This window comes from Acomys minous (assembly GCF_964271855.1).
Source record: "Acomys minous genome assembly, chromosome: 9".
NCBI lineage: Eukaryota > Metazoa > Chordata > Mammalia > Rodentia > Muridae > Acomys > Acomys minous.
The window spans coordinates 84,475,195-84,502,659 of NC_140490.1; the positions used below are offsets into that span (position 1 = coordinate 84,475,195).

The 27,465-nt window shown below is 52.6% G+C and overlaps 1 protein-coding gene across 1 annotated transcript; it reads right to left on the bottom strand.

The window, feature by feature from the left end:
- LOC311606042 (complement C3-like) lies at nucleotides 1-26,623 on the bottom strand. The gene is made up of 41 exons (XM_084797026.1): nucleotides 26,465-26,623; nucleotides 25,232-25,421; nucleotides 24,688-24,850; nucleotides 24,518-24,588; nucleotides 23,771-23,865; nucleotides 23,590-23,672; nucleotides 23,404-23,494; nucleotides 23,214-23,316; nucleotides 22,871-22,997; nucleotides 22,660-22,775; nucleotides 22,428-22,574; nucleotides 21,586-21,789; nucleotides 21,231-21,437; nucleotides 20,560-20,715; nucleotides 20,122-20,251; nucleotides 19,558-19,629; nucleotides 19,173-19,373; nucleotides 18,195-18,303; nucleotides 17,325-17,410; nucleotides 16,433-16,575; nucleotides 16,077-16,295; nucleotides 14,922-14,988; nucleotides 14,732-14,818; nucleotides 13,247-13,450; nucleotides 12,682-12,757; nucleotides 12,248-12,407; nucleotides 11,437-11,535; nucleotides 9,708-9,864; nucleotides 8,784-8,947; nucleotides 7,383-7,541; nucleotides 6,816-6,875; nucleotides 6,620-6,710; nucleotides 6,458-6,509; nucleotides 4,585-4,672; nucleotides 4,398-4,484; nucleotides 3,268-3,373; nucleotides 2,766-2,855; nucleotides 2,473-2,556; nucleotides 490-573; nucleotides 274-409; nucleotides 1-182 (listed from the first exon to the last, which is right to left on the bottom strand). The coding sequence occupies exons 1-41, from the start codon at nucleotides 26,545-26,547 to the stop codon at nucleotides 41-43; spliced, it is 4,989 nt and encodes a 1,662-aa protein (XP_084653152.1). The 5' UTR covers nucleotides 26,548-26,623; the 3' UTR covers nucleotides 1-40.
- Between the last annotated feature and the right edge of the window lie 842 nt (nucleotides 26,624-27,465).

Below are 27,465 nucleotides of genomic sequence, written 5' to 3' on the forward strand. Positions count from 1 at the left end.
TGGAATACAAATCAAGTTTTATTGGAGGGCTGGGATGTGGTCAGTTGGGGCAGCCAAAAACCGTCATGGCTTCTGTGAATGCCTCAAGGGCCTGGCACCGTTTCTGGTTCTCCATATCCTGGCATTCCTCATCCTCGGGCCATAGCTCCACCCATGTGCCCTTCCCAATGAGGTAGCTGGTGCTGAGGAAGGGAGAGCAGGTGAGGGAGGGCTCCTGGGGCCATGGGTGGGGAGAGAGGGGCAGTCACACTCATGGGCAGGGTGGGCACTTACTTGGGCTTTTCTCCCCAGAGGTCAGAGGAGAGACCCCACATGAGGTACTTCTTCCCTTTTTGCAGCTTCAGGGCTTCTCTGCACTTGATGTGGCTGATGAACCTGCGCTCCTGCCCTGCCTGCACCTCATCTGAGCCTGCAGAGCCAGGAGAGGGAGGCTGAGCTCCAGGCAGAGGGAGTGGGTCTGGGGGCATGGGAAGATGGAGGGCTGGGTACCTGACTTGATGACCTGCTCGATGGACATGATGTACTCGTCAAAGTCATTTGACAGCTCCGTCGAGATGAGCTCGGTCTTGTACACTGTGGAGGAGGGAGTGGTGGGGCAGTGAGGGTCATGAGTGGGGTTGGCCATGGGGCCCTCCCCAGCAGATGCACCCGGCCACGTGAGCCTCTTCCCCCCAAGTCTATCCCTTTCCAGGAACAAATACATCCAGGCCATCCTACAGCTATGCTCAGACTTGTATTCTCAGCCCTGACCATCCGTGAGTAGTTAGAGCTGTCTACTGGCTCATAGGACTGAGGCTATGGGCTACTCCAGGCCACAGAACCACGCAGACATTCATAGTCATGCACACCATGCACACGGTTAGAGTTACAGGCAAGTAGTCATATACACAGAGGTGGCTCTGCTCACCCGCACACACCCACAGTGCCACAATGACAGTATCACGCAATTGCAGCAGCCTGCAAAACCACACCTGACTAGAGCCGTGTGTAAGGACAGTCATTTTCACGGTGGCTATGACTGCTATCCAATGTCACCCTTGACCACACTCTCACACACAGACATGCAAAGTCACTCATGGTCATAACACATACCCAACTCAGTCAGCTATGTCAAATTACACCCATAGCAACAGCCATGTGCACAGCTATAGCTACTCTGTGTGTGTGTGTGTGTGTGTGTGTGTGTGTGTGTAAACATGTTTACATGTTGTCATAATATCAGTGGTCAACCTGACACAGCTGGGAAAAGGGAACCTCAACTGAAGAATTGCTCCATCAGCTTGGCCTGTGGCCATGTCTGTGGGGCATTTTCTGGATTGCTAACTGATAATGAGAGACCAGCCCACTGTGGGAGGTGCCATGCCTAGGCCTGTGCTGGACAGGGAGGGGTGTTAGTAAGCTGCATTCCTCCACGGTCTCTGCTTTAGTTCCTAGCCTCCCTAGATGACGGACTGTGAACTCTAAGATGAAATAAACCCTTTCCTCCCCAAGATGCTTAGGTCAGAGTTTATCACATCAACAGAGAAGCCAACTGGAACACATGTGCACATGTTCATGTGTGTGTGGAGGCTAGAGGCCTACTTTGTCCTTTGTTTGACTGATGTCTGTTTCTGTGCATGTGAGTGCAGCATCCAGCGAATCCAGAAGAGGGCGTCGGATCTCCTGGGGTAGAAGTTACCTGCTGCTATGAGCTGATGAGCAGTGCTCTAACACACGGAGCCATCTCTCCAGCAAGCCCCATCCCTCTTGTGTTAGGAGACAGTCGTACTGAGACCTTAAACTCACTGCTGTGGCTGGGCTTGCTGGGCCCTGAGAACTTCCTGTCTCTGCCTCCCTGGTGCTGAGTTTTTTACCTAGATGCGGGGGATCAGGTCCAGGACTTCATGTTTGGGCATCTAGAGCCATAGCAACAAAGCTATCGTCCCTACCCACAGTACCGTGGCTACATACTACAGCCTCCTGGCCAACTCTACCATAGTCACTTTGCCTTTTCTCACTTGAGGCGCATACTCAGGCAGCTGGTAACCATGGCTCACCGCTATCTAGCTATGTCCTTGTCATTGAGCCCTCAAGTTCTGGAGGGAGGGACCTTAAGACTCAGGAAATGAAGCAAACCTACCAGGCCTCTTCCAACAGTTATAGAAGAGCCCCCCCTCCCCATGCTTCTGCAAGGAACCCCTCACTCCAGCTCTTATGAGTGACCTCAGTAACTCATTGGTTTGTCAAGCTGGACTTGGGTGGCTAGTGCCCTACCTGGGGTGAGCATCTCCCCAGGAAGCATCACACAACACAGACCACGTCTGCCAAATGCTAGTCCTTCACTACGTCTCTACACGTGTCCCCCACACAGCAGTCAGCCACAGCCACAGCCTGACAGGGACACACACAGTGCCACTGCTGCTCCCCACTGGCCACACACTCACACCACCCATCAGCTCAGAGTCTGACAGAGCCACCATCCGCCACACTCACCATAGTCCACTCCAGGCTCGCAGGCTTTGTCCAGCCGGTCATTCAGTGTTACCTCGTCCTTTGACTGTTGCATAAAGCAGTTCTCTGCAGAGTAGGATGCACACAGGCTCTTCAGTCCCTCTGCCCTCAACCCAGGACCCATTGCCAATGTTGGGGTTAGTTTCAGTGAGGACACGTATCCAAACTCCATGTCCCCTGGGGGTGGCTTTTAGGCTTTCCTGCCCTATGGGAGTGGAGAGTCTATGCAGATGTGTGTTGCCCATGTCCACCCCTCACACCATCCTAGTGCCCACCCTCAGCACAGCGGCACATTTCGTTGTGGCAGAGCTTGCTCAGCATTCCATCCTCCTTGTCCGGATGATAGAACCGGGTGCATGATTCCTCTGTGGGGAGAAGACATGGGAGGGGGTCAGAGGGCCATGGACTCCACCTCTGAGACCACTCCTGCTCAGAAATCCCCTCAGCCCTGAGATGCTAGGTACCCCACCTCAGACCCCATAACACTCTGCCCCAAGGCTATCTGATCTTTAGCTCTTTTGGACAATGGTGTCTTCAGACATCCCTATAGAGCCCTGAGACCCTCAGATGCCAAAACACTAGGTCCCTCAGATTCACAGGCCCTCCCATCCTCCAGATCTCTGGGACTTTCAAGCCTCAACATGTAAATCCTTGTGCCCTGAGATTCCCAACTCTCCCAATATGTTAATGCAGGCTGTCAGATTTCTGATACCCAGATACCCAGGGTCCTTGGACACCTGGAGCACTCAGCTCTCAAAGCCTGTGTTGGCTGCTCACCCAGGTTGTAATAGGAGTAGACTTTGACCGACCCAGGCTGGATAAGTCCCATGTTAAAGAACTGGTCAATCCTGAAGGATAGACATTCTTCTTCAGAGTGTGAGATCTGAGGGGGAAGGAAGGAGCTGGTCAGTGGTTTGCACAGAGGGAGCCCAGGACACAGTCCTGGCATTTGGAGCCATGGTGGAGAAACTGAGGGACCAGATAGGTTCTAGAAGGTGTGGATGAAGCAGTAAAGGGTAATGAGTAGTCATCAGATATGTCTCTTTTTTCTAGTATGCTGGGAGCTGAACTGTTTGCAGACTTACTCTGAGTAAGGGGCATCTAGGTGACCAAGCTCCAGCCAGCAGGTCACTACCTTTAAGGAGGATATTGACACCTTAAGGAGCCACCTTCAGAGGGGATTGATGCCTGCCTGGGAGGAGAAGGCCAGGTATCAGTGGAATGGGTCTGTTACAGAACATCATAAAAATGAGTCTGTCTTTCTGGACCTCTCTCAGCCTTTCCTTGTGCTCTCTCCTGCCACCATGCCTGGGGCTTTTGTTAAAGTCTAAACAGCTGGGGTCAACCAGGCTTAGGCTGTTGTTATTTTCCAATAACTTGACCTAAATAACTCTTTTCTCTGTAAATCATGCCACCTCAGGTATTTTGTTTTTAAAACAAAGTAAAAGGCACCATGATAGTGCTCATGGAAACATCACATGCAGCCAAGTGTGGTGAGATATGGCTATAATTCCAGCATTCAGGAGGGTGAGACAGGAGGATTGTGAGTGCGTGAGTTGGGGACCAGTTCAGATGACAGGGAAGGACCCTGCCATTCACAATTAGATAAATATGCACAAACATGCACAGTTCCCTTTTCTTACGCTATTGGTGCAAACACCAAGATCCAGGAGATTGCAGAGCCACAGGGTGGAAGGCATTTGGGTCCCTGAGCATGGAGCAGAGAACTTTCTCTTATCTCCCACACCAGTTAGGGCGGGAAGCGAGACACTCTTAAATTAGTCAACTTATTATACAAACTCTTTCTCCTATCACTTTATAGCACAGATCCTATATTCAAGATGGAGGGAGAAACGCATCCAGGAAGGGGAAGGGAGGCACAGATGCCCCCCAGGGGACAGCCATACCTTGTCTAGGTAGATGATAAGGGTGTACTTGTCGGTGAGTTTGTTTATCTCATACTTGGAGATGTATCTGTCCACTCCACGGGTCAGCTGGGGAAGAGCAGAGCTGGTGAAAATCCCTCCCTTTCTTCCCACAGCCTCATCCAGACCTCAGGCTCCTCCCCTAAGCCCCAGGCCCAAGCCTCCCCACCGCTTCCAGGTCTTCTGTGTTAGGAGCAAAGCCAGTCATCATGGCGACGTCCAGGATGGACATGGTGGCATCCACATCTCCCAGGTACCTGCACATGGCAGAAAAAGATGATCATCTTTCAGGATGGGCTCGACACCCAGGGCCAGGGTCGGGATGAGGAGGTCTCATCAGAACCCAGGCTCCTGCTTTCCACCTGGCACTGAGGAAGAGTTTGGGTTGGGAAGCACTTGCTGAGGGCTTTATAAGTTGATGTAGCCAGGTGCGGTGGCTCATGTTGTCAGGCAGGCATGGGGGTTCATGCTGCTGTCTCAGCACTGGGGAGGCTGAGGCCGGAGGACTGTGAGCTACTTAGTGAGTCATCCCAGGCCAGCCTGTGTTACAAAACAAAACAGGGTCTCAAACAAAACCAAATATAGTCCAAACCCAAAACTAAACTAAACAAAACCACAGTAACCTGGTGACAAAGGTAAGGCTCTTGCCTAGCATGTACAAACCATGGGTTCCATCTATAGCGTACACCCTCTTAAAAAAAATGGCAGTGCTGAGATCTGGTGTGCCAGCATGGAGGAATGGTGTGGCAGTGTGGAGGGCTGGTGTGGCAGTGTGCAGGGCTGGTGTGGCAGTGTGGAGGGGTGGTGTGGCAGTGTGGAGGGCTGGCGTGGCAGTGTGGAGGGCTGGTGTGGCAGTGTGGAGGGCTAGTGTGGCAGTGTGGAGGGCTGGTGTGGCAGTGTGGAGGGCTAGTGTGGCAGTGTGGAGGGCTGGTGTGGCAGTGTGCGGGGCTGGTGTGGCAGTGTGGAGGGCTGGTGTGGCAGTGTGGAGGGCTGGTGTGGCAGTGTGGAGGGCTGGTGTGGCAGTGTGGAGGGCTGGTGTGGCAGTGTGGAGGGCTGGTGTGGCAGTGTGGAGGATTTGTGTTGCAGTGTGGAGGGCTGGCGTGGCAGTGTGGAGGGCTGGCATGGCAGTGTGGAGGACTTGCATGCCAGGCCAGCTTGACGGCTTTATCAGTGAAGTCCTCGCTGAGTGTGATCACCTGTTACCCATGTTAAAAAGCAAAAAAGAAAACACAAAAGAGATCAACCATGGTGGCTAGCACTGCTACCTACTGAGCCATCTCTCTGGTACATGCCTTTAGATCCATTCCTGGGGATACGGAGTCAGGAGAAACTCCGGGCTCACTACCCAGCTAGCCTAGTCTGCTTGAAATTTTCCAGGCCAGGGAGAGATCTGTTTCTAAAGAACAAGGTGAAGGGCCAGGGACGTGGCTCAGTGAGCAAAGGTGCTAACCACTGTGCTTGACAACCTGAGTTCAATCGCCAGACACACTTGGTGGAAAGAGAGAACCAACTCCTACAGCTCTCCTCCACATACATGTTGTGGCATGAAGCAGTGCACACATCCACATGTGCGCGCACACACACACACACACATGCACACCACACACAAATGCAAGCACACACACTCTCACATACATGCCTGTATACACACATGTACGCACACATACTCCTACACACATGTCTATGCGTGCACACACATAGACATACACACATGCATGTGTATGCAGATACATGATCACGGAAATAGAAGACTGGTTGACAGAGATGATCACATAACAAGAAAAATGAAAGTTGCTCTGGTGCTGGACTTTGTAAGATCAGTGTCGCTTTAAAGGGAGAGAAGATGGAGGGAATGTGAACCCTGGGGTTATGTGAGAGATGTGCTGTGTGGCCAGAGGGATGGCAAGCTTGTCAGCTCTTAACAAAGGAGATGCAGCTCGCAGCTCTCGCACTTGTGGCATGTGCAAAGCAGGGATGACGAAGAAGTCTTTGTAAAGGTGGAGAGAAGGAGCAGGATGAGCCCCAGGGACCCAGATCCTCACCTGGTGCAGATGTCAAGGACCATACTATTGTGGGCGTTTTCGGGCTTCTTAGCTACAAACACAGAAACAGAAAGATGGGAGAAGGTGCCTTTGGGTCCCGGTTCGGGAGGAGTGCCGGCGCTAGGTCAGGTGTGGTGCTGGAAGGGTCTTTATTCCTCTTACCTGTTACAGGGGCTGGTCTTAGGGTGACCCTGAGGTCAAATTTCTTGCAGGTGACTTTGCCTTTGACTTTGGCATGATACACTGTGACCACCTGGCGAGATGAGAGAGCATCTCATGGGAGCATAGCTTGGCTGAGGACAGGGAGAAAGGCACAGGGGAAGGCGGTGGACCCGGCCGATGGGTTCTCCTTTCTTACCGACAATGTGCCTTGGCCTTTTCCTTTGGCTGTTAGAGTGAAGCCCTCATTGTACTTGGTCTGCAAGGAGTTTGGGGAGAGAAGTGGGGGGTGGGGCTTAAGAGCCAGCTTCAGGACCAGGGAGACAGTATAAGAGGCTAGGGAGCCTGGGTTTGATCCCAAGAATCCATGTAAAACAAGCCAGACATGGGCTTGGAATCCCAGAACAGGGGAGGCAAAGAGAGGGGGATCCTTGGGGCCTGATGGCTAGCCAGCCTAGTCTATTTGGTGAATTTCAACCCAGTGAGGGACTTTCTGGAGAAACAAGGTGGACAGCACCTGAGGACAGACAGCTCACTTTGTCCTCTCACCGCCCCCCCCCACATACATGCACATGAGCATACATGCATGGGTGCGCGCAGGCACACACACACACACACACACACACACACACACACACACACACACACACATACACACACGCACATGGCCAGCTTCTTCTGGCTCTGGGAGGCATCTGACCTCCCTCATACTGCCCTGGCTGGTACAGAGGGTTGGAATCCAAGGAGGTGAGGGGTAAGGCTCTACCTCCTCTGATCTCAGGAGGCTGCCGGTTTCCCAGAGCAGGCGAAACTTTACTGGGTTGCTGCGGCTGGGGAGTTGGAAGGAGACATCCATGTTCAAGTCCTTGTGGTCAGGGATGTCTGTTTGGTATTGAGCCAAGGCTTGGAATACCATGAAGGTGGCCTAGAACACAAGGGACAGAAGGAGCATTAGCCTTGCATTCCTTCTAGTGGTTAGGATTGCTGAGGAGCTAATGGTGCGTGGGTCAGAATTACTCCATCAGCACCACACAATCCACAGAATCTTCCAGAGAGTGCAGCGATGAAGACAGAAAGAGTGGATATCTCAGAGCTCACTGTGAGAGAAGTCCAGGCCAGGGCTGGTGGGCAGTCATTCTGTGGCCTAGAATCCACCAGAGTGTGAGGGGGACAGTGGTGATCACTGGACACTGAACACCTGTCTAGAACGCCCCAAGGCAGTGCGCTTTTCTTCAGAAGCTTCCAGTGATGAAAACATGTCAGGATCCATCAGAAAGTCCAAGCAGAAGACTGAGGGTCTAGGACCTCCAGACCCATCAAGAGGAAGGCACCTTGGACAAGAACTTAGGGAGCCAGAAATTAGTTTAGAACCATCTCATGAGAAAAAAATAAAACTGGGCTGTGGAGGCACCAAACTCTAAAGTGATACTAAGGATGGAACACTGAGAGGTGATTAACAGCCCACGAGAAAGAAGGATCAAGCTGGAGCCCAAGCTTGCTTTGCCTTAACTGGCTAAAGCCATCACATGGAAAAGTCTGGAGAAAGAGACGACACCTTGTGTAGGTGAGGACTGCTCTAGAATACACCAAGGACAAAAGGCGGCTGTGAGACAAGCACGTGGGTAGAACTGGGATCTTGGCCTAGAACTCACCGTTGGGAAAGGGTGACATTTGAGAACTCAGTGGGAGAGAGAACATGACCAAGAACCCGTTTGTGAGGGAAGGGGTCATTGGGATCTCCTTGGGCTGAGGGAAGTGATCTAGAACCCTACAACCGGAGGGTGGCATTGAGCTAGGAACATGATCTAGAACCCACACACGTGAGGTGGGGAGTCTGGTCAAATTATGACCACGTCCTAGAATCTTCTGGTGAGGGGGCCATTAATATCCTGGTGAAACTAGAAATGTGTTTTAGAGCCCTCCGGTTAAGGTGACATTGAGGGGGCAGGCTAGGAACATGACCTAGAACACTTTGATGAGAAAAGGAAGAGGACATTTGTGACCCTAGTGGAATGCAGAACGTGTTCTAGTGGGGCAGGGCATCTGATCTAGTTTCCCAGCTTGCCTGCAGTCTCCCACACTCCTCAGGCAGAAGAGCTACATGCCTGGGTCATGGTGTCTTCCCCAAGAGACCTGGGAATTAAGCATTAAGCTTGAGGCCACTTGCCTGTGTGGAGCCGTAGCCACCTCCATAGTATCTTTGCTCATTGAGCCAGCGCACCACAGGACCCACAGAGTCGAAGTCTTGCAGCTGCAGCAGGGTAAGGAGGGCATAGGATGTGGCCTCCACGTTGTAGAGATGCTGGCCAGGCTCTTCCCAGCGGTTCCCATCTGCAGGAGAGACATCCCAGCCCTTCATCCACTGCCCAGTAGCCTGAGAATGACTAAGGATCTGGCTGTCCCCGTACCCAGTTGGCCATGTTTCTTGGTCACCATCCTCGTGCTCAATGTTGATTATCACTCTGAGTTACCTGCACACAGTCCCCTGGCCGTGCCAGTCGGGAGTTGCCCTGACTGTGCTGACTGATGTGGGAAGACCCATCTCGGCTGTGGGTGGGACTCTCCCCTGGAATGGGGGTACCAGACTGTGATAGATGGAAGATGCGAGCTGAGTGCTAGTGAGCTTGTGGCCATCCCTCTGCTTCCTGATTAGGGCTCACTGCCTTGATTTCCCTGCTGTGATGGACTGCACCCTTGACCTGTGAGCTGAACAGAGCCCTTCCTCTATTGAGTTGCTTCCCTCAGGGGATTTTATAACAGAAACAGGAAAAGAAATGAAGCTCATCTCCAGCCCACCAGCCCCTGACACCCCTTCCCTGGCCCTTTCTGCTCCCTTGGGTTTGGATGCCCAGGGTATAGGTGAATGAAAGAAAGAACAGGTCTATTATATGGTTAACATTGAAGAGTCAACATACTTTAGAGGCTTCCAGTGCAGTGTGTGCCATCCATCTTACCCCTTGCCTAACAGCCATACATCCTGGCTCAGCGTATTTAGAACCCTCCCTCACCTACTGGCCATACACCCCTTCTCCTTCAAGTGACCCCTCAAACACCTACACACCCAGCTCTTCCCCCTGAGGTGACCCCTCACCTTTGGCTGTGTTCAGAAACTTGCTGAGGTAAGGTTCCTTCATCTCATTTATCAGGGCCAGAGCATACCCAGCAATGGCCACCGTGTATGGTCTCTGCAGGTTCAGGTAACTGGCTTGGATATATTCCCCTGCCTTCTTAATGCTCCCAGGAAGGCTCTGTGAGAAACAGATGGTTAGGAGCTCACACACATGACTTCTGGGCCACCAGGATAGTATCTGTACCCTGGAACTGCCCTGTCTTCCCTGTGTCTGGCTTTAAGTGTTCCCTGGTTGATGGGGCCACTTGTGTGGCCCTCTTTGTTGAATACTTGTATGTGCCGAGAGCAGCCTATAGACTAGGTGTGTGCAGAAGAGTGTGTGACTGTGGGTTCTTGAGTAGGTGAGTCCTGCTTCATAACAGTGGTGGATTATGTTGTGTACATACGACCCCAGGGATGTCACCAAACAAAACAATGGCATAAAATGTCCCAAATGGGCATAAGCTAGAAGCCATATTCAGCATGTCAGTGTAAGCCTAGGTCAGCTGCTCTCCTCCATAACCTCATTGCTGTCATCACACCCTTATTACAGGCTTAACTTTTATTCATGCATTGAACTCAGATGTGCAGCTATTTGCTCTGAGTGAAATGGTCCCTCAAAGGTGGGGTGGGGGACAGTGGTGCTCATAAAACTCAGGAAGATGGTGAGAGACTTAGACCAAGACTCAAAAGGCTCCAAAACCTCACAAGCACTCAAGACTCTCAGGAAAGGTATGGGCTACACAAAGCCCCTCCGGATGGCTTATAAACGCAGGAAGTGATCACTGGGGTAGAGGAGTCTCTTTGGTTGGACAGGGTACTCCAGATGTGCAGCTTTTGTGACTCTTTACTGATGATGGAGTGGGCCTTTTGGCAATGCAGCTGTCTTTGAGCCACCCATGCTCTCTTAAGTGACCCCAATAAACTTGATGCAACTTTCACCAACTGAACTTGACTAGAACCATTTCCCTGGTCTGTTCTTGACCCCCATCGAAGGTGATAGATGTTTGTTTGGGTCTCCCCCAGAAAAATCACATACCAGACTTCATAAAAACTCTGCAATCATAACTACGATACACAGCAAGTGTCATGATGATTCTGCAAGACCATCTGAATAATAAGTAGAGAGGGAGAAACCTCCCCAGCAAAGGCAACAACCACTCCTCTCCTGGTTAGCTCCAACTGTCAACCTGCCACATCCTATAGAGGGAAACCTCAGTTGGTGAATTGCCTAGATCAGATTGGTTCGTGGCCATGTCAATGAGGGATGTTCTTGATTGCTAATAGAGTGGGAGGGCCACTGTGGGCGGTGCCATCCCTAAGCAAGTGGTCCTGAACTGTCTAAGAGAGCTAGCCAGGATACAGGGTTGCCAGTGAGCCAGCAAGCAGCATCCTCTCATTGGCCTTGAGTGAGGTGAGCTCATTGGTCTGAGGTATTGGAACAGCAACCACGTCTGCCTTTGAGTCTCTGCCTTGACTTCCCCCAGGGATGGTCTTTGGTCTGGAGCTATAAGCTGAAAGGAACCCTTCACTCCCTTAAGTTGCTTTTGCTCAGAGTGTTCTATCACAGCAACAGAGGAGAAGCTAGACTACACACACACACACACACACATACACACTCATACACACACACACACACACACACACACACACACACACACATACACAAGCAGGGGTAGGTGACATGGCAGAGAGCTGAGAAGACACTCACATTGACCTGCCCCTCACAGATTTCTCTGGATTCCTGCAGCGCGATGAGGACGAAGGCTGTGAGGGACACGTCGGCTTCCTTGGCGTTCCGGAAGCCTCCCTGTGATGAGAAGCAGAAGTGGGTGTGCATGTGTCCTTACCTAGCTAACAAACACCCTGAAGAATCGGGGAGTCTGGACTTAGCTGCCCACCCAGGAGGATCAAACTCTGTAATGTAAATCAATTGAATGGTTTGTTCATTTTCTGTGTTGCTGGGATCCCCCTGTGCTGCTGCCCATATAATGGCTGAGAAAAGTAGACATGGGTCCTAGCCCTCACAGGGGTTCGTGTCCAACAGGGATATGGATGAGCTACCCATCCTCCACAGACAAAAGCGCTACGTGGATTATGGTGGGGTTACCTCCCTACAGGTCCATGGTAAGTGGGAAATATCTCGAGTCAAAACACTTAAGTAGGGGCTGAGGAGATGGCTCAAGCTCAACACCCGAAGTTTGGTGCACCAGAGCCCACATTAAAATTAAAAGTATCTGTTTGTGTGTATGATAGCATGTGCCTGTAACTCCAGGCTTGGACAAGCAGAGACAGGCAGACACAGGGACTCAGGGACTGGCCAGCCCAGCCTTCAATGTCCCTCCTGTGGTTGGGTCTTTCGGCTCTGGCTTCTTGTAATGCTCCAGTGATTTACAACTTTATTCTTTCACCCACTCCTTCATCACCAATTGAACTGACAGATGGGGTAGCACTCTCTCTGCTCCCTTCTGGGACCCTCTATCCCTCTGTCTGGAATCCCCCTGGATTCCCCAGGCTCTTACAATCATTTCTTGGCTAATCACGGGTCCGTCCTCCTGAAAGACACCATCTGGCTTCTGTTTCTCCAGGATCAGCCATTTAACAGCCCCACACAGGACCTGAGAGTCGATGGCGATGAGGTTGACAGCCAGAGAGAAGACCTTGACCACATAGGCTGTCAGCCTGGGGGTGGGAGTTATAGGGACACCAGTTATAAACAAATTGGCTTTGGGAACCAGAGATTGACATGTTTGCTCACCAATGAGCAGTGAGGGGGCGGTGCCAGAGTGACTCAGTTTGTATTTTTAATCTCAATCTATTTATAGGAGTCTAAGGCTCACTCAGTCCCTGCAGCCTTGACTGGACAGACAGAGGCCAGACCACCCTTGTTGGGGGCTTAGATTTTGTTCAGGTGGATGTTGAGGCAGAGGGGCCCCAGCTGACCATCTGTGCTTACCAGGTGCTGGGGGCTCGGTTGTTGAAGGCAGCATAGGCAAAGCTGGGCTGTTTGAAGGCCAGCTGCTGGGTGTACCCTGTGGGGAAATAGACAGGGTCACCAAAGGGAGGAGTGAGCTGAGGCTGGGCTGACCAGGGTGGACAGCGGATGATCTGGCCACAGCGTGAGGTGGGACATAGGTTCAAAGAGGGTAGCGCCAGGATCCTGGAGTGAGAGGTGGGATAGGGCGCTAAAGGAAGGCTTGAAGAGAAGAGCTCAGAGGGCAGGGATAGAATGGGGGTGTGAGTGGGAGGGCCTCACTGAGGAGCGTGAGGGCAAGGATGCTGTATGGGGTGGGACAGAAGTGCAGAGAAGGAAAAGGGCTCAGTTGGCGCATGGATTCTTAGAGGACTCAGGCTGGGCCCAGGGATCAGACAGGAAGTGAGCCATCTCTGAAGACAGGAAGGGGGAGGAGCCTGGAAGAGACACAGAGCCATGGGAGCAGGGAAGAGCTTGGGAGAAGATCGAGGAGCCTTGGGGCCTCCGGAGGATGAGCAGGTGTGGGGATGCTCTAGCTCGGGCCCACCTTTCTTGATGAGCTCCAGAGACTCCTGCCTCTTCTCCAGGCCGAACTTCTCCCACTGTTCGGTCTGGTCCAGGTAGTGCACCGCAATGACTGTGGGTGTCATGCCAATCATGTTCTGCTCCCCACAACCCGAGGGGGTCACAATCAGGTGTTTCAGCCGCTCCCCATCCACAGAGTCCTCAACCATCTGAGTCACCGGGGTTCCTGCAGCCCAGGGTGGAAGAAAAGGCCTGTTCTAGCCAGTCTCGGACCAGGGCTTGGTGACTGTAGGACAGTGCGTGGGGTCCTGTGTGGGTTGGCGGGAGGTGACACCCCTCCTCTTACATTTCACTTCACCTTTAGTTAAAATAATGGCGGTAAGCCGGGCGGCATTTGAAGAGGCAGAGGCAGCCAGATCTCTATGAGTTCGAGGCCAGCCTGGTCTACAAAGTGAGTCCAAGACAGCCAAGGTTACACAGAGAAACCCTGTCTGGAAAACAACAACAATAACAACAACAACAAAAATGGCAGTAGTCACAGGCAGCTCTGGCTTAGAGTACACTGCTTGTGTCTGTTGGGGAACTCCACATAGAATCCCAGATAATCTCCAAACCAACTTCGCAGTTAGGCGCTGTCACTCGCTCTCTGTGGCAGCTTGACTCAGGGACAAAAAACCCCTGTTCTTCCTGGATGCAGGCAAGGGAAGCAGAACCTCAGCCCTTGACATGTGTAGCTTCTCATTTGAACGTCTTTACCAGCCAATGCTGTTTGCTGAACTAACTTCGGTAAGAGGCTCCTGCAGGCCGAAGGTGCACTGCTCCGGATGACGTGGGGGATCTGAGGTGCTATGGCTCAACCCCCACAGCAAACAAGGCAGGGAGTGTATGAGGTGTTTGAATGAGAACAGTTGTCACAGGCTCATATGCTTGAGTGCTTGGTCCCCGGTTAGTGAAACCGTTTGAGAGGGATCAGGAGGTGGGGCCTTGTCAGAGGCGGTATGTCACTGGGGTGGGATTTGAGGGTTCAAAAAACCCACTCTAAGCCCAGTCTCACTTGTTCTCTCTCTGCCTGCTGCCTATGGATCAGGATGGAAAGCTCAGCAACTGCCCTAGCACCATGCCTGTCTGCTTCCTGCTGTGATGGTCACAGACTAAGCCTCTGAAACCCTAAGCCAGACCCAATTAAATGCTTCCTTTGATAGAGTTGCTTAGATCATGGTGTCTCTTCACAGTGAAAGAAGAGTGACTAAAACACTATCGTATAAATGTCCTCGTTTTTCTTAGGGGGAGAGGGAGGCAAGGAGAGACAGTGTGTTGAAATTTGAATCCTGGCATCCTGGTCCGGGGACTTTCCTCTCATTCTCTACCTCCTTTTCTTTCTTTTTTTAATTTTTTCTTTTTTTGTTCTCTTCTCTCTCCATTCCCCTCCCTATGAGATGGCTCTCAGTTCGCTTCAGCCTCCCAGCTGCTCTGACCCCTGCTTGGCAGGAAGTTTAGGCCATTTTACCTTGCAGGAGAATTCTGGTCTCAGAGTCTGTGTCTGGCACTTGGTCGCTGAGGTCTGCAGCGGGCACTTCCACTCTCTGTATTCCCTCTGCAGGATGAGAGAGTGAAGGAGGCTTGGATGGCACCAGCTCCTCCTGCCCCCTTCCCTGGCACCCCACCACCCCCCTTGCCCTCTCCGCCTGCCTCCTCACCTTGGCCGAGCTGCTCTGGATCCAGCGTTTTACTGATGACAGTTTTGTTGACTCTCATTCCTTCCGGCTATGGAGAAGGAGGGACAATATGACAACAGACACACAGATGGTCAGTAGGGGGCTGTGCAGAGGACAACTCCTCCCGAAGATCTCTGCCTCTTCTCCCTGTGTGACTGGAGACTAGTTACTTAACCTCTCTGTGTCTCAACTTCTTCTAAGGAGGAGGTGAGGCAAACACCTACCTTATATTCATATGTGTGTCTGCGCGCATGTGTGTATTTTTAAGTATCTGCGCATGGGCATGTGCATGTGTGTATTTATGAGTGTGCTCAAGTGTTCATGTGTGTGAGTGTGAGTATGCATCTTTGTGTATGTGCAAGTGTGCGTGCACGCATGTATGCTTGTGTGTGCAAATATGTATGCAAGTGTGTCTGCAAGTGTGTATGCGTATGTATGCATCTGCGTGAGTGGACATATGTGTGAGGTGTGTCTGTGCATGTTTATGTGTAAGAGTGTGTGGATGCACATGTGTGTGTATGTGTGTATGTGTGTGAGGTGTTCAAGTACATGTGTGTATGTGTGAGTGTGTAAACATGTATGCATACATTTATACCTATCTATGTGTATGAGAGTGTGAGTGTGCATGTAAGCGTGTGAAAATGTCAATGTCATATGTCTTATTCTATCCCTCTCCGCCTCACCTTTTGTAACAGAGTCTCTTGCTAAGTCTGGAATCTTCCAGTTCAGCTAGGCTGACTGGCCAGTGATCCACTTCCTCTGGCTTCTATTTGGGTGCTGGGATCTGAACCCAGTTCCTCATGCTTAAACAACAATCACTTTGCCAGCGGAGCCCTTTTTTCTTAAAAAAAAATTGAGACAGGGTCTCATTAAGTTACCCTTGCTGTTCTCAAATTCATGGCTCTCCTGCCCCCACCTCCCCAGTGCTAGGACAACAGGCCACACCCCATAGCTGGGATGGAGCCCAGAGCTTTGCATGAGCTCCCTGGGCACTCCACACCCTGAGGCCTGGCCAGTTCTCAGGTTCTGTGACACCTAGGGAACACAGGGGCCTAAGATGATCCTTGGAGTCTCAGAGCCCAGGTCAACAGCACGGAGATCGGAAGAGCAGAGAGAACAGGTGCCCCAAGGACTCACCACGACCTTCAGTGTCTTTTTGACACCATCAGCGATGAAGTGGCCGAAGTGGGAGGCAACAGCCCTGACTTCCACTTCCTGGAGGCCGATTTTCAAGGGGACAATGACATAAGGCACAGCTATAGAAGACTTGGCGGGGATGTCGATGATCTGAGAGTAGCTCTTCTTGGCAGTGGCCATGCTGCAGAAGGCTGGGTTGTGCAACAGGTCCACCTTCACCTGCAAGGGAGGGAGGAGCCACGGAAGGTGCATGAGGGACAGGCCGAGCAGGTGAGGGAGGGGACACGGGAAGTGAGGGGAGGACCAGGGTAGATGAGGGTGGGTTCATGGGTCCTGGTGACCCTCCCAGCTCCTACCTTAAGAGGGCTGTCTTCCACGTAGTTGTAAAGCACAGCTCTGATCTCCACCTGTTCGTTGCGCACCACAGAGTAGGGCAGCCGCAGGTCAATGAAGAAGTCCTTCATCACTGCGATCTCATAGGGGTCGGCCACACAGATCCCTGTCGGCAGAGAGAGGAGGGTGAAGGGTCTAGGGCGGGAGGGCTGTGCAGGGGGGAAAAGCCAGGCTTCTGGCTCAAGTTCCCTGGATCAGCTGCCCTTGGCTGACCCCATCTGCAGAAAAGGGGAAACACTAAACACCTACTTGTGATTGACAGATCCCAGATGAGGTGGGATCACCGCCAGTTGCGTCCAACCTCTGTGAGTTTACATGTACGTATGCACGCACACATGGGTGCACATGCATGCACGCATGGGTATACAAGCATGCGGAGGCCAGAGGCTCACCCTGCCTGTCTTCTTCAATTGCTTCTCTACCTTATTTAATTTTATGTATGTGTACATGCAGCTCTGTGTTTGTGTGAATCCCCATGCACTCCCCACAGAGGACAGAAGAGGGCAGCAGATCTCCCGAAGCTTCAGGCAGCTGTGAGCACCCTGATAAGGGGACTGGGAACTGAACTCTGGTCCTCTGCAAGATCAGCAAATGCTTTTAACTACTGAGCTCCCCAGCCCTCTACTTTAATTTGTGGAACAGACTTTCTTAGTGTCCCTGAGGCTCACTGATTGGCTAGGCTAGCCGTCCAGGAAGCCCCAGGGATCCTTCTGTTTCTGTCTCGCCAGCCCTGGGATTACAAGCAGGCATTACAACACCCTCCTTTTTCTGTTGGTTCTGCAGGTGGGGCTCCTGTCCTTATGCTTGCAAGGCAAGAGCTGCAACACTTAGCCATCTTCCCAACCCCTCCTGTACCTTTCTTGCTTGACAAGCTCACTGCCAGAATCTCCCAGGTGGTGATGGAGTCTTTGAGAAAGATGTTCATGGTCTTCGTAGAGACTCTGGGTGAGACAGATGTTTAAAAATTAAGCATTAAGATGTATGGAGACAGAGAAGGGTGCTGAGGAGGCGGGCCCTGGGGGAAAGTTTCCACTTGAGCTCTGGGTGGCACCTGTAGCTTTCCTAGTTCAGGCCATGAACCACAAAGGTGACTCCAGAGGAGAAAGGAGGTTGGCAGGTGCATGGGAGTCATATGCAAATTAGCTGGGGGGGGATTTAGAATGGGAGAGTCCCAGCCCCACCTCCCTTTAAAAAATTATCTATATATACATCTATCTATATATATATTTATGCTGTGTGTGTGTATGTGTGTGTGCATGTGTGAGACAGAGAGAGACAGAGAGACAGAGAGACAGACAGAGACAGAGACAGACGACAGAGAGACAGAGACAGACAGACAGAGAGACAGAGACAGAGACAGACAGAGAGAGAGAGACAGAGACAGACAGAGAGAGAGACAGAGACAGACAGAGAGAGAGACAGAGACAGAGAGAGAGACAGAGAGAGAGGGAGAGAGAGAGGGAGAGAGGGAGAGAGAGAGGGACAGAAGGAGAAAGAGAGAGAGAGAGAGAGAGAGAGAGAGAGAGAGAGAGAGAGAGACAGAGAGACAGAGAGAGACAGAGAGAGACAGAGAGAGACAGAGAGAGACAGAGAGACTCATCCATCTGCCACAGCCTTCATGCAGAAGTCAGGGAAGAACCTCTGGGAGTTTGCTCTCTCCTTCCACCACATGGGTCAAGTGGTGCTTGGTAGCCGCCTCTTTACCCACTGACTATCCCGCCATACCCATTTTTCTCTGGTTCTTTCAACTCCTCTATGGTCCACAGCCAGCTCTCTGGAAAGTGGCTTCGAGAGGCAGTATCGTCTTCTGGAAATATGTCTTCATCCATTTCACCTGAGGGTGGGTAGATTTGGTTTGGAAAAAAAAAAAACCTCCTGTGCAGATGGCTCCTCCCTGGCATACATTTCTGAACTGTGTAAATGCATTCACCACCGATTTTGTTTGTTTGGTTTTTGTTTTTGTTTTGTTTTGTATGGGTTTTTGTGTGTGGGGTTTTTTTTTTGTTTTTGTTTTTGTTTTTTTAGTTTTTTGAGACAGGGTTCCTCTTGTATTCCTGGCTGACCTGGACTTGCTTTGTAAACCAGGCTGGCCTTGAGCTCACAGAGATCCCCCTGCCTCTGCCTCCCGAGTGCTGGGATTAAAGGCGTGCGCCACCACACCCTGCTATGCACCCACCGCTGTGTGAGGGTTCCCACCAGCACCAGACATACTAGTCTATGGGCTCCTCTCTCTGTCCAGGAAGTAAAAACTAAAACCCACGTTCTACAGATGTGTTGGTGTCGAGGTAAGCACCATCCAAGCTGGTTGGGAAATCATTAGGTAGCTCAGGCTACCTAATGGGACCTGCAGCAATCCTCCTGTCTCAGCCTCCTGAGTGCTAGAATGACAGGCATGCGCTTCCACACCTAGCTTCAGCGTGACTTGAGTGTTGGAGAATTTATCGACATTTTGCTCAAGATGTATCGGTCTGTGGGCTGGGGGGTCTAGGTCTGGAAAGGCTGGTGGCTACCCTCCCTCCCTTAGTCTTTCTCTTGCTATGAAGCCCAGCTGCCCCCACCGTCCTTCTACCCTTTCAGGGGACAGCGTTAGGATCACAGTCTTGGGGCTACCCTTCCAACAGACAGGTGCAGCTACCCCATCACTAGGCAGGTGTGTCCCTCCTGCCCCCCCCCACCAGAGTCACCCCACGAGGCACCACTCACTCCTTGCCAGGCCCAGCACATGGTCTCTCCGGTGTTGTTGACGAAGCTTGGTGATATAGTCGCAGCAGTCCATGAAGGCTTTCACACATTTCTCTCCCTGGGAGATGAAGCGGGCCCGGCGTTGGCAGGTGAGCCGCATAGGGATATCGCGCATGCCGTCCTCGCAACACTTGCGCAGAGCCTTGTCAGTGTACTGACCCGCTGCGGAAGGCCCAGACCCAGCGTCAGCCATAGCCATCAGGAGAACATTAAGCCAGACTCCAGGTAGAACTTCCCCAGGGCAGGATAAGGAGGGGCGGGGGGCAACCCTCTCCTCCTCCCTTGGGATTCTAACAAGATGGGTATGGGTGATGCACAGAGATGGGGTCAGCGGAGAGTTCCTCACCTTTGTCCATCCTCCTTTCCATCAACTGTACTGAGCGACGGCGACGGGCAGCTGGCTTGGCACACTCAAGATCTGAGGGAGGGCCAAGAGTGAAATGGGTAAGGCTGCCATGGGATTGCACCTTTTTTGCAGAAGAAGCTGAGGCTCAAGGAGCAGCACTGAAGGCTGGTGAGGTGGCTCAGTGGGTAGAGGGGCTTGCCACCAATTCTGATGACCCTAGTTTGAGCTCCAGGACCCTCAAGACGAAAGGTGAGAACTGAGTGGTAGGTGGTGTGCATATGCACACACATGCACATTTGTTCACATATGCACACATACATGCATACATACAGAAGTGTACACACACACACACACACACACACACACACACACACACACACACACACTCCTCTCTTTAATTTAAAGCAACTGAAAGCTAACGTTAAACAGAACAGGCAGGGGCAGGTGCTGCTGGTGGAAGAAGGGCAGAGATTCGGTCTCTTGCTCCCAGGGTCCTGCTCTTATATGGGCATCTAGTGGTGGAAACACGTCCCTCCTTGTGTCCACCCTGGTCTCTTTTCTCACTTGTCCTCTGTTCAGTCTGCTGGCCTTGACTTGTCTTAAAGGCCAGGCCTGCATCCGTGAAGACGCCAGCATAGTCCTTCCCACTGCCTGGGGTGCAGCCGATGTCTGACTTTTCTACCACGTCCCAGATCTGCAAATGGGATGAGATGGGGTGAGTGGCAGGGGTAGAGAGAAGCCAGGTCAGCAGAGCCTCATACAATCTACCATGAAGCTCAACACAGCCATTCCCACCCCTCTGACCCTCACATCCAGCCCTAGACAGACTCCTAAGCCAGCCTCTCACCCCCACCACCCACTGTGCTCCACTCCATGCTGCTGCCCCAGCCTGGCTCAGGGATTCAGGAGCTTACCCCATGCTGCAGCCTCAGCCTGGCTCAGGGACTCAGGAGCTCACCCCACGCTGCTGCCCCAGCCTGGCTCAGGGACTCAGGAGCTCACCTTGCTCTGTGTCAGTTTATTCTTCTTATTCAGCACAAACACACCCTTGTCCACGGCCACCAGCCCAACTCGGGCCCCCTGGTTCCCCTCGATCCTGAGTGTTGATTGACGCCCAGGTGAAAGACGTCGATTTTTGGGGTCACCCTTCACCACCAACTATAGGGTGGGGAAACAAAATGAGGAAGAGTCGATGCTGGACAAACCACAAAGGGAAGGAGAAGGGAGAAAGGGGGGAGGGGGAGAGAAGCGGTAAGTTAAAGAGAGATTTGAGGAGAGACACAGAAAGAGAGAAAAGAAAGAGAGAGAGACAGAGAGACAGAGAGGCAGAGACGAGAGAGGGAGAGAAGAACAAAGGAAGGGCTGCAAATGGCGGTGGGGAGACAAAGGCAGGCAGATCTCTGTGGGTTCAAGCCCAGCTTAGTCTACATGTTGAGTTTCCCGACAGTCAGAACTGCATGGTGACTCTGTGCTGGTGCACACCTTTGATCCCAGCACTCAGGGAGGCAGAGGCAAGAGGATCTCTGTGCATTTGAGGTCTACAGAGTGGGTTCCAGGACAGAGAAACCCTGTCTCATAAAAAAGGGGGGAAAAAGCAAAAAAACAAAGAAACAAAAAAAAAAGAAAGAAAAAGAAAAGGGGACTGGATAGAAGTGGGACGGGGCGGGGCTCACCGTGCCTACACAGGAATCCTTCACATCCACCCACACAGAGTCGGCCACCACCTCCCTCTGGCCATTGGCTCCAGTCAGGGTGTAGTAAGCCACCAGGCGGAAGGAAGGAATGAAATCTGGAGTAATGGGCAGGGACAAGACCACCAGGTCCTGGCCAGGCTCCCGAACCTGGCGGCCTGCCTTCAGTAGCTTCCCCTTGTTCATAACCTGGAGGGATGATGGGATCGCATTAGAGCCAGGATGGGCTGCGAGGAACGGGTGGGGGAGACACAGGGGCTGGGCAGGGATCCCTGGGATGCTGGAGGAGTGGAGCCTCACCCCCTACCCCCCACCCCTACCCCAGGTGGCCACTGACCAGGTAGGTGTAGTAGCGGATCTTGGCCTCTTGGTCTGTACGCAGGTGGAAGTTGACATTGAGATTGTCCCCTGGTTGGAGCTCCACACGAGACACTGACAGGTGTAGGTAGTTATTGGAGTTGTACATAGTGTTGTAGGGCTGTGCCTGCATGGTCTTGGTGGCCTGCCGCGCCTCTGGGATACCCTCCTTCTTGGTCCTTACCTGGGTAGGGAAAGAGGGAGGCACGTGAGGGCTGATACTGATTGACAGCTCAACAGCTTCTAGAATGATTCATGAGCCAAGCTCTGGCCATGACCATGAGGGAGTCTCTAGATTAGGTTGACTGTGTGGGTGGCACGGTCCTCCCCTGAACTAGAGGCCTGGATTGAACAAAAAGGAGCCAGTGAACTGAGCACCAGCATTCATCTCTGCTGACGAGACAGCTGCTCTATGCTCCTGCCTCTGTGCCCGCCCAGCCATGATAGGCTACGGCCTCGTACTGTCAGGCAAGGTACACCTTCCTGGACTGGAGCCACGACTCAGCGGTTAAGACCATTGTCTGCTCTTCCAGAGGTCCTGAGTTCGATTCCCAGCAACCACAGGGTGGCTCACAACCATTTATAAGGAGATCTGGTGCCCTCTTCTGGCCTGCACGTGTACATGCAGAGAGAATATTGTATAAATAATAAATGCAGGTGAAAAATAAAAGATATTTCTTTCTTGTTTTAACAGGCTTTCGTCAGGTGTTCTGTTCCTGCAACATGGGATGCTGTGAGTGAGCTAGAGAACCTGTCCTGAATCCAGCACAGCCCCATCTTTCCCTGGCCCTGGACCCCAGGACGGCAGCTTCAGACACTCACTGTGATGGTCAGAGGCTGCCGGTTGTTGAGAGTGTTGACGGTCAGTTTGGCCACACCATCATCTTGGGTGAGAGCCTGCGCATCAGATCCCTGAGTGACTACTGGCACTCGGCTGGCTGGAGAGCCATCAGGGTTGGTCACAAACACCTGTGAAGAGAGGCCGGTGGAGAAGGGTCAGGTGGTGTGGTCAGAGTGACTCAAGGTGGGAGTTAGCACTGGGCCTAGATTTTACCATGAGGTCGAAGGGCATGGCTGGCTTGAAGAATTTGGGCGTCTTGGTGAAGTGTATCTCATATGGAGAGGTTACAATTGGGATCCCAGTGTGTTCTGCCTCCACCATGTCACTGCCTGAGGGGGTGGATGGTAATGGTGAGGGCAGGTTCCCAGCAGCCCTCAGGGCCAGGCCTCCTTTCTCAGACTTCCCTCATGAAAGCAGGCCTCACCTGAGTGCAGGATGACAGTGACAGAGACATACAGGGACTTCCCCACTAGGGCATCAGCGTTGGAGGGACGCACTCCATCCAGCAGCACCTCTCGCTTCAGAGTTGCTTCCCCAGAACCTTCCTGGATCTGCAGAGGAGAGGGGAGAGTGAGGGAAGGGAGAAGGTTCCCCAGAGAGGAGAGGCCAGGAAGGGGAGGAGCTCAGACTGGGTGGCCAGGTATGGCAAAGGGAGGTGAGAGGGGCTAAGGGTGGGAGGGGCTTCGGGTGGGCGGGGCTCCGTGTGGGAGGGGCTCAGGGATGGGCGTGGCGAGGAGAAGTTGATGTTCTAGAGGCTGGGACAGTACCAACACACGCTGGAGGGAGTGGGCTAGAGAAATCCTCTTATCGCCATCCTGGACCCCAAAGATCACGAAGGCCGTCCCGTCCACATCCTTCCCATACAGGAACCTGTGAGATAAGGAAACATTGGAGTCTTGGAGACCTCTCTGGCTGTGGCTGAAGACCCACTCCCCCATGTGTCACCACCAGCCTCACCTGGCTGTGATGGAAACTTCCAGACCATTTGGGTCATCGACATAATAAAATTTTTCTGCAGGCTCCACTAGGACCTCAAAACTGGGCAGCACTGGGATGGGGTGGGAAGATTATGGCATTGGCGTGGCTACTGAGGTGCAGTGACGTCACCCTCAACCTGACTCCACTGCGTGCCCCAGGACTTACCATACTCCTTCACCTCAAACTCTGCAGTGAAGATTTGCTTTGGTGAGTGTTCATAGGAGGCTCGGATCTTCCACTGCCCCATGCTGCAAGAAGATGAGGTGTGTGGTGGGGCCCCCCAAGCACCTCCTCCCTATCTCTCTTTTGGAACAAGGGAGTCCAGTTCCTGGAGACCCAGACATACTTGACCAGTTCTGGAATGTTCCAAGACAAAGGCAAGATGCCATTCTGGGTGAGGGAAGACAGGGTGTCTCTCTTGATGGTCACGCCATCGGGGGTCTGTGGGGAAGGCCAATGGGATGAAGCAACTCTTCAGAGACCCAACCATTCCATCTCCTATGTCTACTGAGGCAGCAGTTAAGAACACAGACCTGGCTAACTCAGCCTGGGTTCAAATCCCTACTGTGCCACTTACAAGCTCTGTGCTCTCAGGCAACTAGCACAACCTCTCTGTGCATTCCTTGTATGTCTAAGATATAGTTCGCACAGCAAGAGCCTGGGCATTTAGAAGATGAGGGGCATGTTGTATATGTGTCTGGAGCAGAGAAAGCCAGACACAGAGAGGAGGAGGAAAGGAAGAAAGAAACTGGGCAGGGTGAGCAGGCCCTTCTGCAAGGAAGACTTTGATCCTAAAGAAGTGGGAGCCACAGACGGTTGTAGGCAGATTGGAGGAGGAATTCTCACACAAGTTTTCCCAGAGGCCCTCTCCTGGGCAGAATAGACTACACAGAATTCTATCAACGGTCATCCCAATTTTCAGATGGGGAAACTGAGGCTTGGGAAGTTTCTCTGGAGTCAGATTCCTCTGTCAACGGTCCTCTTGTGGGCCTCCCTAGGTCTCTGGTCTCTGCACTGACCACTCTGTGCAGCCATTTGCCCATGAACCCCACTCTGGGGGCTCTCCATCTCTGGGAAACTCGGTAGCTCGTACCTCAATGGTGACGATGACTGTCTGGCCCACAGGCAGGAGCTTGTTGTCCACAGTGAAGATCCGATAGCGGACTAAAGGATGAGGGAGGAGATGAGCAGAGAGTCCCATTAGACCTCAGGCTCTGGGAGGACCTTCCAGCCCTGGTGTGAGCATCCTCTGGCAGCACTCACCTGTGGAGCCCGGGGTGTAGATGGTCTTGTCTGTCTGGATGAAGAGGTACCCACTCTGGAAGCTCACCAGCACCGCTTTCTCCACCGTTGCTGCCCCGAAGTTTGCCACAACTGTCACATACTGGCGCTCCTTATCTGCCTTGAACTCCTTAGTGGCTGGAATCTACACTTGGGCCAAGGGGGGTGTCAGGAGTCTGGCTCAGGGTGACACTCCAAGAGAGCATCTCCCTGAGCCTCTGGGCCTCCTCTCTGTCTCCCCTCAGACAGGAGGGACTCAGAGAAGAGGGGAGGGGAGCGGGAATGGGGGCGGCAGGAGATAGAGAGGGAGGGGCTTGAAGGGGAAGGACTCAGTTGGAGGGCCTTAGAGGAGAGGGGCTCAGAGAGGAGGGACTCAGGGGGAGGGGCCCAGAGGGGAGCGACTCCAGGGTAGGGGGTGAGGGACATAGAAGGGAAGGGCTCAGAGGGGCAGGTAGGAAGCAGCCTGGAGGACCCAGCTGGACTGTAGGGGCTGTGGCTGATTGTAGCTCCTCAGTCCCTCACCCACCTTGATGGAGAGACTGCCCAAGTGTCCATTGGCTCTGGTAAGCACTGTCTTCTCACTGGTCAGCACCTGCTTCTTTAGGAAGTCCTGCACAGTGACTGTGACTGAAATGTCACCCTGTGCCTCGTGGGCCTCCAGCACGAAGATCTCTTCGCTCTCCAGGCGCAGGACATTGGGGGTGATGATGGAGAACCTGGCCGAAGGGTTTGGGAGCAGACGTCATCTCGAGGCCCAAGACTCCAGCCCTCATGACTGACTGGCCCAGACCCTGCTCCTGGGGAGCTCCTGGTACTGGCTGGGACATCGGCTGGCTTTTCCTGGCTTTGGCACTGGGTACCAACTCATAGGTCTTTCCTCATGCTGCGCAAGTGCTCTCTCTACCACGAAGCTCCACCCCAGCCTCTTCTCACTTTTCTATTTGGAGACAGCATCTCGCTACTAAGTTGTTCAGGCTAGCCCTGAACTCACTCTGTAGCCACAGCTTGCTTAGAAGGCGCACACCTTCTGCCTTGGGTTCCAGAGTAGCTGAGATGACAGGTCCTTGTCACCAGGCCCAACCTGAGCTTGGCTTTTGAAAGTCCACACAGTCAAGGAGTACAGACCCCAATAACCCTCCGGTCCTCAAATTTCAAACTGACTGGTGCCTAAACCATAAGACATCACAGACACCCTAAACCTACAGACCTTCTGTTTTATATATAGGCACCCCAATGCTACAATACTGTGTTCTGTGCACATGAGACTATGTAAACACCATGACACACAAACAACCCAAATTCCATGAGGGGGGGATGTGCTCTCGGGATTGTGTATGTGTGTGGGGGTCAGAGGAGGGTGTCAGGTGTCCTGTTCTGCTACCCTGACCTCCACATACCTTATTCCCTTGTGTTAGAATTCTGCTTCAGTCTGCCTACCTGTGATGTCATTGCCTACCTGCCATGGAGGGGGATGGTGCCTGGCACTGGGGTGTCAGCCAGCAAGCCCAGCTAGTCTGTCTCCAGCCACACAGTGTGGGGTTACAGGCACTGGAGGAGGCCACTTCTGGCTTTTCCATGGGTGCTGGGAGTTTGAACTAAGGTTGTTTCACACAGCAAGAGTTCTTACCCACTGAGCCTTGTTCCAGCCCCCAGCACTAATTCTTAGCATCCCTCTCTCGTACCCTCCCTCACTCCACAGAGCCACACTCTCCCAGGTGCCTCCAAAATCCCTAAGGAATTGTGCCCTCAGACTACTTACATGGGGCTCCCCAGAGCCAGGGGGGAGCTGGCCAGCACCACCAGCAGCAGCTGTAGTAGCCGGGACCCTGAAGCTGGTCCCATAGTGAAGGACAAGGGTGGGGGGAATGAGAGGGTGAGGGGCAGGGTGGGCAGTGGTGAGCCAGAGCTGTGGCAGCTGCCTCTTATGTGGACAGCCTTCTCTGGTCCCTCCCTGTTTCTGACCCTGGGGCTGCCCCGGATTTCACAACACAGTTTCCTAAGCTTTTCACAAGCCCTGACCAACAAGCCTTGGGGTGAGTAACCCCAGGAACGTTTATTTCACTGGAATTCCAAAGAACCTGTCTGGCTCTGGCTTCTCTGGGGTCAAGGCCGGGTGCTGAGCCTGAGCTGGTCCCTGTTTGTATCTGGTTGCAGGAGAGACCATGGAAGTCTACAGCGACTCCCTCCCACACTTAGCTGGGTCTCAGCACTTGAGCACTTCTGTCTGTCTGCTTCTCCCCCACTTCCTCAGGTTTTGCTAAATCAGCACTTCTCAACCTGTGGGTTTTAACCCATTTGGGGCTGCATATTGTAGATTCTGCTTATCAAATATTTACATTGCAATGAATAAGAGTAGCCAAATTATAGCAATAAAATAATTTTATGTCAGGGGTGGGGGTGTGGTCATCACAACATGAGGACCTGTATCAAAGGGTTGCAGCCTTAGTAAGGGGAAGAATCACTGTGCTGAACAGTCCTGAACTGCTGCCCTCCAGTCATGCCTCAGCTCTCCCAGTTGCTGGCCATTACCAAACCCTACTCAGGCACTTGTAAACCAAACCTTTCCCTTGAGGATAATAAGGGCAGCTCCCCACACACAGTCCCAGCTCTGTGGAGCGTTTTCTGCAGTGGGAAAGCATTCTGCTTTTTAGAGGATCTTGGAGGGCTTCTTGGAGGTGAGACAATGCAACTCGGCTTTGAAGGCAGCCTGGCCTAGAAGTTCACTCTCCAGGAGGTGTGTTTGTCATCCAGTGCCAGGGA

Excerpts from the sequence above, each read along its gene's own strand:
- LOC311606042 (XM_084797026.1), bottom strand. The coding sequence starts at position 26,547 with ATGGGACCAGCTTCAGGGTCCCGGCTACTACAGCTGCTGCTGGTGGTG. Across the intron at positions 22,998-23,213 it reads ACTCCCTCCAGCGTGTGTTG|ATCCAGGAAGGTTCTGGGGA; the intron begins GTACTGTCCCAG and ends TCTCCTCTGCAG. Across the intron at positions 183-273 it reads CTCTGGGGAGAAAAGCCCAA|CACCAGCTACCTCATTGGGA; the intron begins GTAAGTGCCCAC and ends TCCCTTCCTCAG.